The 17,923-nt window shown below is 38.2% G+C and overlaps 1 protein-coding gene across 5 annotated transcripts in view; it reads left to right on the plus strand.

The window, feature by feature from the left end:
• Positions 1-17,923, plus strand: part of ARHGAP10 (Rho GTPase activating protein 10) — a 326,931-nt gene that overhangs the window by 268,835 nt on the left and 40,173 nt on the right. For all 5 annotated transcript variants that reach the window (XR_009540249.1, XM_060147720.1, XM_060147722.1 and 2 more), the window contains one exon: positions 4,818-4,968. Coding sequence is in view for 4 of the 5 variants with exons in the window: in XM_060147720.1 (XP_060003703.1) it covers positions 4,818-4,968 (151 nt within the window). In the remaining variant the exon portion in view is untranslated. The remainder of the gene's footprint in view (positions 1-4,817; positions 4,969-17,923) is intronic.

Genomic DNA, 17,923 nt, shown 5'->3' on the forward strand with positions numbered 1-17,923 from the left:
GGTTTGAGTTTTTCTTACATTGTAAATACGTAGGTGAAGTGAAGAAATTTTCTACCCTGAAAAAAATAAGTTTTGAGTAGACTTGATCTATTCCTTAAGGTAATTTCATCTTTTGCCCCAGAACAAAGGTGACATGATGTAGGGAAGTTAGGAGAGTCACACAATTCTGGAAGGAGACCTGGGTGCTAGGGGAATTTGCATCCATGCCATGGTTCTAGAATTGGAAAATCAGTGTTATATTTAAAGAAGACACACATTGGCTACACAGAACAAGATCAGCTAACTTCTAACTTCTAGAATCAGATTGCCAAGAAAGAAGACCAAATTTTAAAGTAAATAATTTACTGTTTCCTCCTCTTCTGAATTTAAAAAGAGTATCTTTTAAAATCATTTCTGATGTTTCAGAGAGAACCATGAGAGCATAGCTTTGTATCAATAGCTTTAAAAAAAAGAGAATTGAGAACTGAGGTTGATGCATTGGCAGACAAGGTTAAATGCATATAAAAGGTAATGCATTCTTGAAACATCTAGAAGAACATAGCACAATGATGGTGAGTCTATAATCTCCAGGTTTACTCTTTCTAAACAAATATGGAACAGTATAATTGGTGATTTTTCCCCTAAGAATTAAATTTTGTTTGTTTTTTCAACTGGCAGCGGGGGCTTTGGAATCAGAGTCGAGAGTTAAGATACCAACTGTGCCATCTTCACACTGTGGAGACTTGGGCTGATTGTTTAATCTTTGAGCTTTTATTATTTTAAACTGTGAAGAGCAATACATACCTCAGAGGTTCTTGAGGATATTGAAGTGCTTTAGAGAAAGCCTACCACCTAGTAGGTGTTTATTAAGTAATGAATGATAGAGAAAGTAATTTAAATCTCAAATTTCAGTGCTGAAATGCGGAAGTAAATACACAAAACAACTGTGTGATTCTAGGTGACTTTGGAATTTTGACAAGAGCCTCTGTTTATTGCTTCCCTTTAGTCCATTTCTTGATGAGTTTTTCTGAAAACACTTTTGATTAACTAAACACTGAATTTGAGGAAGTCAAGACCTCAAGAAATTAATGACCTCTCAAAACAGTGGTTTAGTAGAGTAACAAGGGTCTGCATCCATTTTTATTATCACTATTTACTGGATGTGATCATATTTACAAATAGAATAGCTACCATTTACTTCTGGTTACTATGTACCAAGTGCTGTACCAAATACTTTATGAATGTCTCATTTAATCCCGGTAATAACTTGAGACATAAGTATTATGGCTCTCACTATATAAATGAGAAGATGAGATACACTCTTTTAATAATATGTCTAAGCCTCCATAGCTGGGAAGACTTAAAAGCCAGGATAGTACCTTTTCAAGTTAGCATCTGTGCTTTGGAACCACCTAATTTGATGATAGGTTAGCTCTTTGAAATGCTAATACACATAGAATTTTTTGAGGGAATGGTTGGTCTTTAGAAGCTTTGAAATATTTCATGCCTGATTAGGACTTGGGAAGATCCAAGGGATTGATTGCATATGTCCAGTGCCACTTTTTTTTTTTTTTTGCGGTACACGGGCCTCTCACTGTTGTGGCTTCTCCCGTTGCGGAGCACAGGCTCCGGACACGCAGGCTCACGGCCATGGTTCACGGGCCCAGATGCTCTGCAGCATGTGGGATCTTCCCGGACCGGGGCACGAACCCGTGTCCCCTGCATTGGCAGGTGGACTCTCAACCACTGCGCCACCAGGGAAGCCCCAGTGCCACTTTTTTTGAACTAATTTTTCTGGTGTTTCAATTTAGATTTTGGTCCATCCAAGACAAGTACAGAATGCTGTGGAATGACTGCCTAATGGGTATTTCTCAGCCTTGCCTATACAAAAGAATCACCTGGGGAGCTTTAAAATACAAACCACAGAAAAACAAAACAACCCCCCCCCCAAGCCCAGTCCCCATTCCTAGATATTCTCCCCCCTCCAGTTTTATTGAGATATAATTGACATATAACATTGTATTAGTTGAAGGTGTACAACATAATGATTTGATATGGGTATATATTGTGAAAAATTACCCCAATAAATTTAGTTACCATCCATCATCACCTCACGTAGTTACAAATTTTTTTTTCTTGTGATGAGAAGTTTTAAGATGTATTCTCTTAGCAACTTTCAAGTATATAATATAGTGCTGGGAACTGTGTTCACCATGCTGGACGTTACATCCCCAGAACCTATTTATCATATAACTGGAAGAAGTTTGTACATTTTGGCCACCTTCATCCATCCCCAGAGCTGCCTCTGGTAACCACCAATCTGCAGTCTGTTCTTTGTTTCTATGAGTTTTTTTTTTTTTCTTTTTTAAGATTCCACATATAAGTGACATCATAAAGTGTCGTCCTTCTCTGTCTGACTTATTTCACTGAGGTTGAAGGTGCATGCATGCTGTTGCATGTAGCAGGACTTTCTTCTGTTTGATGGCTCAATAATAGTTTCCTAGACACTCTGATGTAAACTGAACGATGTCATAAGTCTTCTGGAGGCTTCTGGAGGCCCAGCTCTGGGATGTCTCAGATCAGCCCCCCAGGAACATTGGAGTCACACTCCTGGGTCCCGGTTTGCTTGGTATTCTGGCTCTGCAGACCGGGGCTGCTCTCACACCTTACTACCCTCACCCTCACTCTGTGTGGTGGTGGAGGAGAGTGGGGCAGGGAGGGGAAACCATGGTCAGCATTGTCATCATTCCAGTCAGTGCGATCTTCCAGGAAGGGCTGCTCGGAAGGTTATCAGCTATCCAGTGCCGGTTCTTGGGATATAACCTTTCCACTGTTTATTTATACTTTGGATATATTGGCTCTGTGTTGTTTGGTTTCTTATTCGAGTACCATTCCAGAGCCATGTGCCATGTTTATAAAGATCGAACATAAGTCAATGAGCTATTCCCAGTGTTGGTCACCCACAGGTGCTAGTTTCTTTTGATGGGATCAAGTTTTCCCACCTTTTCTTCTGTCCTTCACCATTGTCATCCTCTTCACAACCTAACTTCTCTCCTGTTCCCTCTACTTCACAACCTTCCTTAATTTGAACAATGAGAGATGGCAATAAGTCCAGATGTGGATGATAGTCTAGACAGCAGAGGATTTTGTTTTTTAACATCTTTATTGGAGTGTAACTGCTTTACAATGGTGTATTAGTTTCTGCTGTATAACAAAGTGAATCAGCTATACATAGACATATATCCCCCTATCTCCTCCCTCTTGCATCTCCCTCCCACCCTCCCTATCCCACCCCTCTAGGTGGTCACAGAGCACCGAGCTTATCTCCCTGTGCTCTGCGGCTGCTTCCCACTAGCTAGCTGTTTTACATTTGGTAGTGTATATATGTCCATGCCACTCTCTCACTTCGTCCCGGCTTCCCCTTCCCCCTCCCTGTGTCCTCAGGTCCATTTTCTAGTAGGGACAGCAGAGGATTTTGGGCAGATGAGTAGTTTGCTGTTTCCAGACTGCCCTATTGGAGCACAAAGTCTGTGGAAATATGGTATTAGCAGGTTACCAGTTGGAGCACAAAACTAACTCTTCACTAGCAAATATTTGTCCACAGTAGTTTAAACCATATTTTATTCAGTTTACACATGAGGGGGCAGTATGGTACTTAGAAAGTAAATGCTCTGTTGAAATTGTTTATTTCTGTTGTTATACAGTAGTTTTTAGGTGAGAACTTTTAGACCATGAATATAATTCTGACACGTTTGTTAGCTATTAAATGTGATACATATATGCGATACGCTCACGCGTATACACAGGTCATGTTTTTATTCAAGTATATAAATAATAATCTCCTTGTAACAGTGGGGCTTTCACACAGGGCCTTTTATTGTGAGTTTTATATTTACAGTTTGTTTAATGCTAGCTGGCTTTCTTCGAGCATCTACCTTTAGAACATCAGCCTTCTGGAGATACAGTGTCAGGGTGATGTCTAAATATTTTATGTTATGACTTCATTGAGGGCTGAAGGGACTCCAGTGTTATTGGGGACAGGAAGCTTCTGAACTCAGGTCTTGGCAGCTATGAAAATTTTATTATGAATCACCTCTGTATGATATGCTTCCCTTTATGGCATAGTTTGCTTTTCTCAAGAGAAAAAAAAAAAATTGCTGAGCAAAGAAGCAGCACGTTTTAATTAATGTTGTTATTGCTGATAGATGGATGACACTGTAGATAATCAAGGTGCTGATACTCTAGGTTTCATAAATGGAGGGGAAATATTTAAGAGAAGTTGGAAGGTATTAAACGAATTGGTGAAATCTACGAAGCATTTTCTGAAAAATGCGCGTGGGAATCCGAAAGGTAATTTCGTAAAGCACAGGCTATTTTTAAATGTGTAAAAAATATTTGCGGTCATATGTTTCTGTTTCTGTAGTTTGAAAAAAAAATTGAGACTAGCATTTTGGCATAGATATAACTCTGTGTGAAATTGAATGGGATATTTGTTTTTAATATTTTATCCCGATTACTTCCTTTGTGGATGAAGAGCTGTGGTATTGTCTACATCTGGTGAAGATAGTTATACTTGTTTAGTTTGGGCATGAATCTGTTTTTAAATATAATGATTTGATGCTGCTTTTACTTAATTTTAATGAGAAATTTTATTTTGAAATCTCTGTTAAAAAATAAAGACTTACGGCTTAATACCCAAAATTTGAAGGCATGGATTTTTGGCTCCAACAGTCCCTTTTGGATGAACTCCAAATGTTGTTCGGTACTGGTATGACTGTTGGAAAACCCAGGTTTCTGTTCATGGAAAACAATTAATGTCCTTCATGTTTTGATGGCAGATTTTTAGGACCCTGCCTGACGCCACACTGCCTGAGCCAGTCACCCTGTCAGCATCACCCCCGAATGCTCCACCAAGGCAATCGAAGAGACAGGGCCAGAGGACTAAGAGACCCGTGGCTGTATATAATCTTTGTCTTGAACTGGAAGATGGTAAGATGTTAATTACATGTTTCTTCTTGATAGTCTGTTGCGAATATGGCAAAGCCTATGACCCCAGGGCGGGCCATGGTCTTCCATCCTTTGGATTTTAACTTCTTTTCCCCTTAAGATTATGATTTTTGAGATTAACGGGGCGGGGGGGTGGTAAATCTTTCCTTGTCAGGGAGAGAATGCACGTTTCAGTTTTGTGTTTGTCTTTGTTAGTCACAGTTCTTTTTTTACTTTGAAAAGACAGCTAAAATTTCTTTTTGGGGAGACTTGTGTGACCTCCTGTGAGGTTACATAACCCCGAGACAAATGGAAGAGGAACTAAAATGAAAGTAGATCTTTCATGAGAGGAGCAGATTGGAGTCTGATGTTAAATGCATTGAGATCAAAGGCACGGGTCCCTGTGGCGCTGGGGTCTGTGCTTCTGCACCGTCCGGTTTTCTGACTTTCTTGTAAGGCAAGAAAGTGGGGTGGGGTGGCAAATTGACCACGGTCGGGGGCTAGGCTGAGTGGACCGAGCTGCAGTGGGACTCTGACCAGTGGAAGTCCTTACTTTCCATCCAAGCCACGCTGTTCCAACTCTCTGTTGTCATGTGGCCACCTTGTCTCAGTATTGCCAGATTGCCTCGTTTTTACTGGAGCCTAGAAATTGGAATTTTAAACACTGATCCCTACAAAACAAGGCTGTGAGCCAAAGCGAGACCCCAGTTGCTGATTTGTAATCACGTAGTTATTGGCGTGGAGAATAAGATCGAAACTACCAAGGTTTTATTGGTTTGGAGGTGTGAGGTGATTGTCAAAGGGAAGGAGGAAATGAAGATAGAAACATACAATACCTGCATCGTAAGCAGCTGTATAATGAAATGTCACATAGCTAATATCCAAAGACCCATGCAAGCAGGTGACACCGGTCTTTAACTAACTCTCAGGGGACCTGTACACGAGGACTCAGAATGCCTCCTGTAGTGTGTGTGTGTGTGTGTGTGTGTGTGTGTGTGTGTGTGTGTGTGTGTGTATACACTTATATATTACACACACACACATATACACATGCACACACGTTAGTTTTAAAATCAGATCCTCATTTTCTAGAGAATGGGCATGATTTATTAAAGTCAACCTGTACTTTCAGAGCTTCCTTTTAGCCCTTAGTTTCAGCTTCTGAGCCCAGCCAACTTCTTATTCTCTGTTTCTTTTCTCGTGTTCACTCTCTCAACGGAGTTGCTAATAAGGAGTAAAGCTGACTGGTTTGAATTGAGCCTTGTCTTATCTATCACTTGTCCTCTGGTGGAAGTGTTAAAAAATTAGTGAACGAGGCAAATGTTGGAAAGTAGGAGGGGAGCAATATCAAGGCGATGTAAAACAATACCTACTTGGGCTCATCGGCCCTTGAGCAAAACTGAATTGACTCTGTTTCATAAAGGTAATGACCAAAGAGGGAATCACATCTACTTTGGGGGGTATTTTTAGGAATTGAATCAGAATAGCCAGTCATGTGTACATAGTTTACTAATTTTTTGATCATTGGGTTGCTGAATGATTATTATTAATGGGTAAGAAGCTGCTGAAGTGGTATTTAGCACATCTTTTATGGGAATACTCAAAATGATGTACAATCATAGCTTTCCTAATTTTTAGGCCATATATAAATTCTGTACAACTCTTTAATTTTAAGGGAAAAAAGAAGATGGACAAATATTTAATTCCTGTAGTCTGTTTTTACGTTCACCATCTATATGATGTCTTATTGTACATTTTGTCTTTTTATAACTTTACATTGATCCTTCTGGATTGCAGCCTTTGATTTTTCCGGAAGTTGTTAGAATCAGAAAAGCCCATGATTTTGGTCATGGGGTGATTTTGTTTTATCTTACAGGTCATAAGATAAAGCAATTAAAACCTGTTATTTATCCTCTCCCCTCCCCCACCTATTATTTGTAGCTAAGCTTTAGTGAAACTCAAGTTGTGTGAAAAAGAATTATTTCAGGGAGAACAAAGTGGGATCCATGTTTTGCATATTCTAAAAAAATAAATAAATGAAGAGGTGGTGAAAATGCTTTTGAAAGGAAGCATACAAGGAAAGGATATTAAAAGGCTATGTTGTTGATTATTACTTAGCACATTGAAAACTCTACCCTTTCAAAAAAAAAAAAATCTCTGCTTATCACCAAGACTTAAATGTTTTTCAGTAGCCTGAGTCATCTAATTGTCAACTCTATTTGAAATTTTCAAAAGTTTAATCTTTTTATGTATTTTTTCTTATTGATGGTAGTTGAGTCACTTTCCATGCTTATCTAGTTTTGGTTAAGGTATGCATTAGTAGCCAACTTTGGTTGATGATTTTTCCAAATTTTTTAGTTTATTATGAGTCCGATAGAAGGTTTAAATGCAAGTATGTTTCCACCTTTACCCTCCCCCCATTTATTCACTGTAGTACAAGTTAAATTTGACTTAATAAAATCCAGGACAAATTATTTTTGTTTAAATTTAGGTAGATTATTTGCCAAGATTCAAGGAACTAGTTTGAATGACTGGAGAGTTTCCTCAGCTGTATGATTTGGTCACAGATTTGGTATTTGAGTGAAGTGGTTTTGTGGTATGTTATTTCTTCTGCATTGAGTAAGGTATGAAACCATGCGATGGACCCAACAGGCAACCCTGGAAAACACTCAGAATTGGTTTCAGTTCAGCATTAGGCAGATCAGAAAGTCATCATTAGCAGTCAGCAAGCCTGTTAGCATGAGCTGAAGTAGGATAGACCTAGAAGTGGAGAATCCTAGCTTAGCTGGTGTGAAATAGGAGAGACGCCCTCCGCTGTTAGACATCGTTTTTCAACCCCGCCCCCCAAGTTTAATTAAAGACACTTAATATCTTTACTTTAACAAAGGCTTTAATTGGTATTGGCACATTTAGCCATACTGCATACACAATGCTCATTTATTTTCCTTTTTAACATGTGCTTTAATGGCATTAAACTTGTTATTTGCAGAAGACTTTAGAATTCTAGTTACTTGCTTAAAGATCTCTGTTGATGATTAAGATGAACTGAAATGGATATATTATCTAGCTAGATTTCTTTAAATAGAGCAGCTGTTAAATTTTTTCTGAAATTCTTTTTATTATTTTGTAGAAGCCATATAGTTCATTTTCATATAGCATTTAATAGTCTCACAAACCTCAAAGCTGAGTAGATTTGGCTACGTCAGTTGTTGGGAAATAGCAAAATATGAGGTAGGCTGCTAAGTGCTAAAAAGAAGATGAAAAAATCAAAGGCTTCCTTTTATTTCGTTCTCAGGTTATCTTTGTGTTTTTATTTCCTTAGAAGTGGTAGTAACGTAACTCAAAAAGTTCAGTGTATGTTGTGTTTTTGTTTATACCTGCCCACTCCAAATTTATGTCCTTCCTACCTCTTTTTTTTTTTTTTTTTGCGGTGTGCGGGCCTCTCACTGTTGTGGCCTCTCCCGTTGCAGAGCACAGGCTCCGGACGCGCAGGCTCAGCGGCCATGGCTCACGGGCCCAGCCGCTCCGCGGCATGTGGGATCTTCCCAGACCGGGGCACGAACCCGTGTCCCCTGCATTGGCAGGCGGACTCTCAACCACTGCGCCACCAGGGAAGCCCTACCTCTTTTTTTAATTATATAAATTTCAGGTGTACAGCATTATAATTTGACATCTGTGTACACTACACAGTGATCACCGCCACAGGTCTAGTTATCATCCATCACCATACACTTGACCCCGTTTACCCCTTTCATCCACTCCCCAACCTTCTTCCTCTCTGGTAACCACTAATCTGTTCTCTGTATCTATGTGTTTGTTTTATTTTGTTCATTTGTTTTGTTTTTTAACATTTCAGATGTGAGTGAAATCATATGGTATTTGTCTTTCTCTCTCTGACTTACTTCATATAGCAGAATGCCTCCAATGTCCATCTGTGCTGTCACAAATATCAAGATTTCATTCTTTGTCATGGCTGAGTTGCATACATACATATACAATATGTATGGTACACATATATATATTCATCTATTGATGGACACTTAACATTGTTTCCATATCTTGACTATTGTAAATAATGCTGCAATGAAAATTGGGGTGCATGTGTCTTTTTGAATTAATGTTTTTGTGTTCTTTGGAAAAATACCCAGAAGAGGAATAGCTGGGTCATATGGTAGTTCTCTTCTTAACTCTTTGAGGAACCTCCATACTGTTTTCCCTAGTGGCTGCACCAAGTTACATTTCCAGAAATGGTGTACTAGGGTTCCCTTTTCTCCATATTCTTTCCAGCATTTGTTATTTATTGTCTTTGTTAATAGCCGTTCTAACAGGTATGAGGTGATAGCTCATTGTGGTTTTGATTTGCATTTTCCTAACAATGGATGATATTGAACACCTTTTCATGAGTCTTTTGGCCATCTCTCTGTGTTGTTTTGGAAAACGTCTGTTCACATCCTCTGACCATTTTTCAGTTGGGTTGTTTTATTTATTTATTTTTGCTTTTGTTGTTAAGTTGTATGAGTCCTTTATATATTTTGATATTTTTAGGTATTAATGCCTTATTGGATATGTGATTTGCTAATATCATCTCCCATTCAGTAGGTTACCTTTTCATTTGGTTGATCGTTTCCTTCGCTGTGCAGAAGCTTTTTAGTTTGATGTAGTCTCATTTGTTTATTTTTCCTTTTGTTTCCCTTGCCTTTGAAGTCAGATCCACAAAAACATAGCCAAGACCGATGTCAGTGATGTTACCACCTCTGTTTTCTTCTAGGAATTTTATGGTTTCAACTCTTACATTCAAGTGTTCAATCCATTTTGAGTTGATTTTTGTGTGTGGTGTAAGATAGTGGTCTAGTTTCATTCTTTTGCATGTTGCTGTCCAGTTTTCCCAATGCTGTTTATTGAAGAGACTGTCATTTCTCCATTGTATGTTATTTGCTCCTTTGTCATAATTTAATTGTCCATATATGTGAAGGTTTATTTCTGGACTCTCATTCTGTTCTGTTGATCTGTGTGTCTGTTTTTGTTCCAGTACCACACTGTTTAGATTACTATAGCTTTGTAGTATAGTTGCAAGACAAGGAGTGTAATACCTCCAGCTTTGTTGTTCTTTCTCAAGATTGTTTTGGCCATTTGGGGTCTTTTGTGATTCCATACAATTTTTAGAGTCATTTGTTCTGCTTCTGTGAAATATGCCATTGGCATTTTGTTAGGGATTTCATTGAGTCTGTAGAGAGCATGGATATTTTGGCAATATAAATTCTTCTAATCCATGAGCATGGAATATCTTTCCATATATTTGTGTTTTCTTCAGTTTCTTTCCAGTGCCTTATAATTTTCAGTTTACAGGTCTTTCACCTCCTTGGTTAAATTGATTTCCAGGTATTTCATTCTTTTTGTTGCAATTGTAAATGGGATTGTTTTCTTAGTTTCTGTTTATGGTAGTTTGCTATTAGTGTATATAAATGCCACAGATTTCTGTATATTGATTTTGTATCCTGCAACTTTAATGAATTCATTTATTCTAACTGTTTTTTTGATGGAGGCTTTAGGGTTTTCTCTGTATGGTATCATGTCATCTGTGGGTAGTGACAGTTTTACTTCTTCCTTTCTGGTTTGGATGTCTTTTATTTCTTTTTCTTACCTAATTGTTGTGGCTAGGACTTTCAGTACTATGTTGAATAAAAGTAAGGCGAGAGTGGGCATCCTTGTCTTTTTCCTGATCTTACAGGACAAGCTTTTAGCTTTTCACTGTTAGGATATGATGTTAGCTGTGGGTTCGTCATATATGGCCTCATTATGTAAAGGTACATGCCCTCTATACCAACTTTGTTGAGAGTTTTGAATTTTGTGAAATGCTTTTTTGGCATCTGTTGAGATGATCATATGTTTTTTTTCCTTAATTTTGTTGATATGATGTATCATGTTGATTGATTTATGGATGTTGAACCAATCTTACATCCCTGGAATAAATCCCACTTGATCATGATGTAAGATCCTCTTAATGTATTTAATGTATCATTGGATTTCGTTTACTAATATTTTGTTGAGGATTTTTTTCATCTATGTTCATCAAGGATATTGGGTTATAATTTTCTTGTGGTGTTCTTGTTTGGTTTTGGCATCAGGGTAATGCTGGCTTCATAAAATGTGTTTGGAAGATTTCTCTCCTCTTCAGTTTTTTTGGAAGAGTTTGAGAAGGATAGGTATTAAATCTTTGAGTGTTTTGTAGAATTTACCAGTGAAGCCATCTGCCTGGGCTATTGTTTGTTGGGAGATTTTTGGATTACTGTTTCAACCTCCTTACTAGTAATTGGTCTATTCAGATTTTCTATTTCTTCATGATTCAGTTGTGTGTTTCTAGAAATTGATGCACTTCTTCTAGGTTGTCCAATTTGTTAGCTTGTAATTGTCTGTAGTAGTTTCTTATGATTCTTTGTATTTCTCTGGTTGTTACTTCCTGTCTTTGATCTCTGATTTTATTTAGTTGAGCCCTCGTTTTTCCCTTGGTGAGTCTAGCTAAAGGCTTGTCAATTTTGTGTTTTCAAAGAACCAGATCGTAGCTTCATTGATCTTTTCTATTGCTTTTTTAATCTCTTTCATTTATTTCCACTCTTGATTATTTCCTTCCTTCTACTAATTTTGGACGACTTTGTTCTTCTTTTTTCAGTTCCTTTAGGTGTGAAGTTACTGGAGTTTTTCTTGTTTCTTGAGGTAGGCCTGTATTGCTATGAACTTTCTTTGCTACATCTTGTTGATTTTGGCATGTTGTATTTCTGTTTTTATTTATCTCTTGGTATTTTTTTATTTCTCCTTTGATTTCTTCAGTGAGCCATTGGTTGCTCAGTAGCATGTTGGCTTATCTCCATGTTTTTGTGGTTTTTCCTTTTGTTTCTTGTGATCAATTTCTAGTTTCATACCATTGTGTTTGGAGAAAATGCTTGATATGATTTCAGTCCTCTTGAGACTTGTCTAGTGACCTAACATGTAATCTGTCTTGGAGAATGTTCCATATGCACTTGAAAAGAGTGTGTATTCTGCTTTTGGATGGAATAGTCTGTATTTGTATATATCTATAAAGTCCATTTGGTCTGATGTGTTGTTTAAATTCAGTGTTTCCATATTGATTTTCTGTCTGGATGATCTATCCCTTGATATAAGTGAGGTGTTAAAGTCCCCCACTATTATTGTATTGCCTTTAATATCTTTTTATGTCCATTAATATTTGCTTTCCTATATCTTGGTGCTCCTCTGCTGGGTGCATATACATTTATAAATCTTATATCTTCTTGCTGGATTGACCCCTTTATCATTATGTAATGCCTTTCTTTGTCTTTTATTACAGTCTTTGTTTTAAAATCCATTTTGTCTGATATGAGTGTAGTTTCTCCAGCTTTCTTTCATTTTCATTTGCATGGAATGTCTTTTTAAGTCCCTTCACTTTGAGTCTCTGTGTACCCTTTCTTCTGAAGTGAGTCTCTCTCCATTCAGCCAGTCTGCCTTTGATGGGCAAATTTAGTCTATTTACATTTAAAGTAATTATTAACAGGTATGTACTTATTGCCATTATGTTAATTGTTTCCTGGCTGTTTTTGTAGTTCTCCTCTGTTCCTTTCTTCTCTTTCTTGCTTCCTTTGTGTCTTGGTGGGTTTTTGCGCGTGTGCGCGCACGTGTGTATGTGTGTTATGCTTACATTCCTTTGTCATTTTCTTTTGTGTGTTTGCTGCAAGTTTTTTTCCCTGTTGTTTCAATGAGGTTTACATATAACATCTTAAGTAAATAGTAGCCCATTTTAAATTGGTAACCTCTTAAAGCTTTGGAATATGTCCAAATTTATCTTTTTACTCCCCCATCACATTTTATACCTTTGATGACACATTTTACATGTCATTTTGTGCATCTTTTAACTAATTATTTTAATTTTAGTTAAGTTTACTACTTTTGTCTTTTAACCTTCATGTTTGCATTTTAAGTGGTTTCACTACCTGTATTATATATTTACCTTTTCCAGTGATGTTTTTACTTTTATGTGTTTTCTCATTATTAATTAGTGCCATTTCTTTTCAGCTTAAAGAAGTCACTTTAGCATTTCTTGTAGGGCTGGTTTAGTGGTGATAAACTCCTTTAGCTTTAGCTTATCTGGGAAACTCTTAATCTCTCCTTCAATTCTGAATGATAACTTTGTGGGTACAGAATTCTTGGTTGGAAGTTTTTCCTTTCAGCACTTTGAATATGTTGTGTCACTCCCTTCTGGACTGTAAAGTTTCTGCTGAAAAATTTGCTGATAGCCTTATGGGGTTTTTCTTGTATGTAACAAGTTGTTTTTCTTTTGCTGCTTTTAGGATTGTCTCTGTCCTTAACTTTTACCATTTTAATTATAATATGTCTTGGTGTGTGTCTTTTTGGTTTCATCTTGCTTGGAACTCTTTGGGCTTCCTGGACCTGGATGTCTCTTTCCTTCCACAGATTAGGGAAGTTTACAGCCACTATTTCTTCAAATAAGTTTTCTGGTCCTTTCTCTCCCTCTTCTCCTTCTGGGACCCCTGTAATATAAATATTCTTCTTCTTGATGTTGTCTCAAAGGTCCCTTAAGGTATCTTCACTTAATTTTTGTTTTCTTTTTGCTGCTCTGTCTGGGTGAGTCCTATTGTGTTTTCTCTTCCAGCTTGCTCATTCATCCTCCTGCCTCATTTAGTCTGCTGGTGAGCCCATGTAGTGCATTTTTCAGTTCAGTTATAACTTCTGTTTAGTACTTGCTTATATTTTTCTGTCTCTTTGTTGAAGTTCTCACTGTGTTCATCTATTCTTCTCCCAAGTTCAATGACTACCTTTATGACTATTCATTTGAACTCTGTGACAGGTAGATTGCTTATCTTTGTTTCCTTTTGTTCTTTTTCTGAGGCTTTGTCTTTTTCTTTTGTTGGAACATACTCCCTTGTCTCCTCATTTTGCCTCATTTTGTGTTTGTTTCTATGTATTAGGTAAATCAGCTATCTCTCCCAGAATTGAAGGAATGGCCTTATTTAGGAGATGCCTTGTGGGGCTCAGAAGTGCATTCCTGGCTGGCCACCAGAGCCAGGCATTCAGGGAGTATCCCCTATGTGGGCTGCATGTGCCCTCTTGTGGTGGGAACGTGGCTGCTGGGGCAGTGTCTGGTGGATGGGGCTGGGTCCCGGACCCTTAGTACCTTTTTATATAAAGAGAGACTGTTGTTTGTCCCCATATACAAGGAGGCTGTATGAGGTATATTCTTTGCTATTTTCTCTTCAAGGCAGAAGAAACATTTTAAAAGAAGGTTTGGTGAGTGAGAAGAGGATTATCATCTGAATTTTGACTAAGCTCTCCCATTCTTCCTTTACGCTAGCTCTAATTTTAAACACAACTAGACATTCACAGGACTAGTTTTATTTGTATCTTCTTTGGTAATTAGGTATTCTTTGCCTGTCTTCTTTTGTACATGGTATAGCAGTTTGTTTATTTAGACAACAGAAAAGATACGACTTATAAAGAGTTGAAAACAAAAATCATCTTGCGAGCCAATTGGCAGGATTTAATATTATTTTAGGGTAGTTCTTACTTTGGGTATCGTTAGGTTGGCACTTTCCCGCTTGGATCCCGGATGTGCTAACTGGAGCCCATTTTGTTGAACATGTATTATTGTAGTCCTACAGTGTGGTAGAGAACATGACAAGGATGCAGAGCTTTATAGGCGAAAAAGTGAAAATACAACTGTCGAAGGGGAGATGGGGTAACAATAAAGCAGGACCATTTTCCTCCTTTCTTAAAGGAAGAACGTATCCTGATATGCATCAGTCTGTAAAATCAGGGTGGCACAGATCTGTCTTGTAGGAGTCAAGAAGGCCATGGTAAAAGGCTGGTTAAGTAATTTAATCTTAGGTTGATGTGGGCTTGAGTGAGCTCTAGGAATTGAAAATAAAATGGATATCTGGTAGAAATGTGAAAGCAAGTTGTTGGTACTTCTCCACTGACCAGGTGTGGAGAATGAAGGCAGCTAATCAACACAGATGTCATCAGCCACATTGTAGGCTCATAGGTAAATCTTTTCCTTGTGTTTATGTCTTAGTTTTGTCCTGAGGCTTTTTTTAAATATATATCTTTAGACCATCTTTCCATCAAAAGGAAGAAATCATCTCATCTTGTTAGTGTCTTCAATACATATTGTTATATGTAACTTGTTTAGAAAATAGGTTTGGTATAAATAGTGTATGTGGAAAGCCAGCGGACAGAGAAATGTTAAGTAATAACTGAAATGCTGTGTCTTCTTAGAGAAAGATTAGTCTCATAATTATGAACAATGTAGAGCTCAGTTTTCTCCTACTTTACCTCGCAGACTTATATCCATTCAGTCACAGGCTTATGTAAAGGATGGGCGGCCCCCACCATACTCAAAGATGTTTATTTCTGTAGAAGTCAAGGATGGAGAGCTGACAGTCACGGCAACTATGCACTCTCCAATCTCAGCTCCCAAGGGAGTATCTTTAGAGGGGTAGATTGGGCATTTGGGATTGACATGTACACACTGCTATATTTAAAATAGATAACCAACAAGGACCTACTGTATGTCATGGACAACTCTGCTCAATATTCTGTAATAACCTAAATGGGAAAAGAATTTGAAAAAGAATAGATACATGTATATGTATAACTGAATCACTTTGCTGTATACCTGAAACTAACACACGTTGTTAATCAACTGTGCTCCAATTTAAAAAAAAAAAAAAAAGAAATGACCTTCATGAAAGCATGCTTTCGTAAGTGAATTGTTACTACCCCGTCCTCCCTCAGATTGTATCAGGACACTTATGTGAGAGAAGAATCACTGTAAAACCATTGTTGATGTGGATTTTCAGAGACCTTCTGCAGCTATTGACATTTCCTTATAGACATATCTGATCAGCAGAGATTAATAATCAGCACAAGTAACCGGCTGCAAGCAGATCTCTGTCTTATGCTTGGTGATCTTCTCTCGATTCTTACCATTTTTTTGCATGACGCTTCACGGGTAGATTCTGGATAATAACTTTCCAAAGGCCGAGCCATCTTACCACCTCCTCTGAGCAAAGTCATGCTTCTCTGGCATGGAATTACTGTGTTGTGAAGTTAAATCTAAGACCGGGCTTGAATCCAGTGACAGGCTCTGTCGACAGATTATTTCTCACTTTTACCGTGATGAGATCAATGGGTTGAAAAAGGCAGCCAGAAATGTCAGGGCTGTGATTGAGTTGTGACCTGCCCATAGATCATGCCCGCTGCTTCTCCTGCACCGGCGTCTCCCCAGACGCTTCCTCGAAGCTCAGCTCCCCTAATGTTAGTGACAAAGCACGAGGCACCTTCTTATATGACTTCCTCTATAATCTTAACTGTGCTCCTGTGTGGGATGAACATTTCCCCCTCTCTCTGGAGGGGGAAGAAAAAAAGTCTTATTTAACGCCTTAAAAAAGTTCATGGCAGGTAACTAGAATAGAAGAGAGAAAAATTCTTTAAAGCTTGTCTCCCTGTGGTGTGGGTTTTTTCTTCACTTCTAATAGCTTTTATTTTAATTTCTAGTTCTGAATTCAAGCAGCTGTCACTCTCTTTATAGCCCTCTTTGAAACACTTACAACGTAGGAGGTAGCCGGGCTGTCTAAGAAACATCTTTTCAAACCAGCTGAAGTATTGTTTATCCTGAATGAAATAGAATTTTTAAGGCTGTCAGGAGCGACTGATTTGAAACGTTTCCTTTGTAGCTAGGAAGATGAGGAGAAATCTTGAAGGGGAAGGTATTATCTCAGTGTGGCCAATTCCAAGCAATTGTTATTACTCAGAAAACTCTTATGGACCGTGATAAAAATTACCAGGAGATAAGACTGCTGTCTACAATTAATAGAACCAAACAAACCTGTGGTCAGTTTATTTGTACTTACTGAATCCTTCCCAGCTGTTGAGGAAAAAGAAATGATGTGAGATTGAGTCAACTGTGGAGGCTACTCCTGTAACGAGTTGTGTCTCCTTGCCTTTTATGAACTCTGGGTCGCAACTTTGCAGCCTGGCTTCTTCCAAATGCTCATTCTGCTTGGCATGGCATTCTTGTGTGTCTTCTAGGCAGTATTTAGAAGGAGTCCAGTGTCAGCCCTGGGTGGAAAAAAAAATCTTCAAGCCTATTACAGTGAATTATACGGCTGACATTTTGCATGTACTAATATTTGTTCTCTGAACTCAGCAACATGAGTCTTTGAGCTTGAATGGTGATGGTGGCTGTGGTTTTATTTTACTCTTGGGTCAGAATAGAAATAGTGACTCTTTAAGTCTCTGGTTATTATCTTAGTTATTTTAAAGGTGGACTCTTTTTCTTAAAAATTTTAATAGTTAACGTGAGAACAGGATACAAAATTTGGAGGGTAATAGTACACAGTTACAGATACCATACTGTATGCCGGCTACTGTTAGCAATATTTGTTAAACTTAGGTAATCCTCATAACAATCCTATCGGTAGTATTATTATCCGTATTTTATAATTGGGGAAACTGAGGCTCAGAGAAGGTCAGGAGCTCACCTGAGTCTCCTGGCTAGTGAGTGACAAAGCCAGGATTAACCAGTCCCATTCCAGAGTCTGGGCTCCTTACCACTCTGCTCAAGTGCAAACCCAAGTGCCTCAGCTAATGGTCTTCTCTCCTCTGGAGTTTTCCTTGGCCAGTCTTTTCAGAGATGTCACGTGCCTTTCAAACAATACATTGATTTATTCTTTTTTAATTTTAAGAGTGATTGTTAGTTTTCCCATTAAAAACAGTGGCTAGTTTTGTTGTAAAGGAATCAGAGTGATGGTTTTGATGAAGGAGATGAAGGAGAAGAAAGGGCCAGAGATGAGGATGGATTTAAACCTGGGACACAATACACTGTAACAAAAATGGGTCCTCTAAGAGAAAGGAGTCGCTCATTTTTATGGGCAGGGAGGAGGAAAAG

This window comes from Lagenorhynchus albirostris, chromosome 4 (assembly GCF_949774975.1).
Source record: "Lagenorhynchus albirostris chromosome 4, mLagAlb1.1, whole genome shotgun sequence".
NCBI lineage: Eukaryota > Metazoa > Chordata > Mammalia > Artiodactyla > Delphinidae > Lagenorhynchus > Lagenorhynchus albirostris.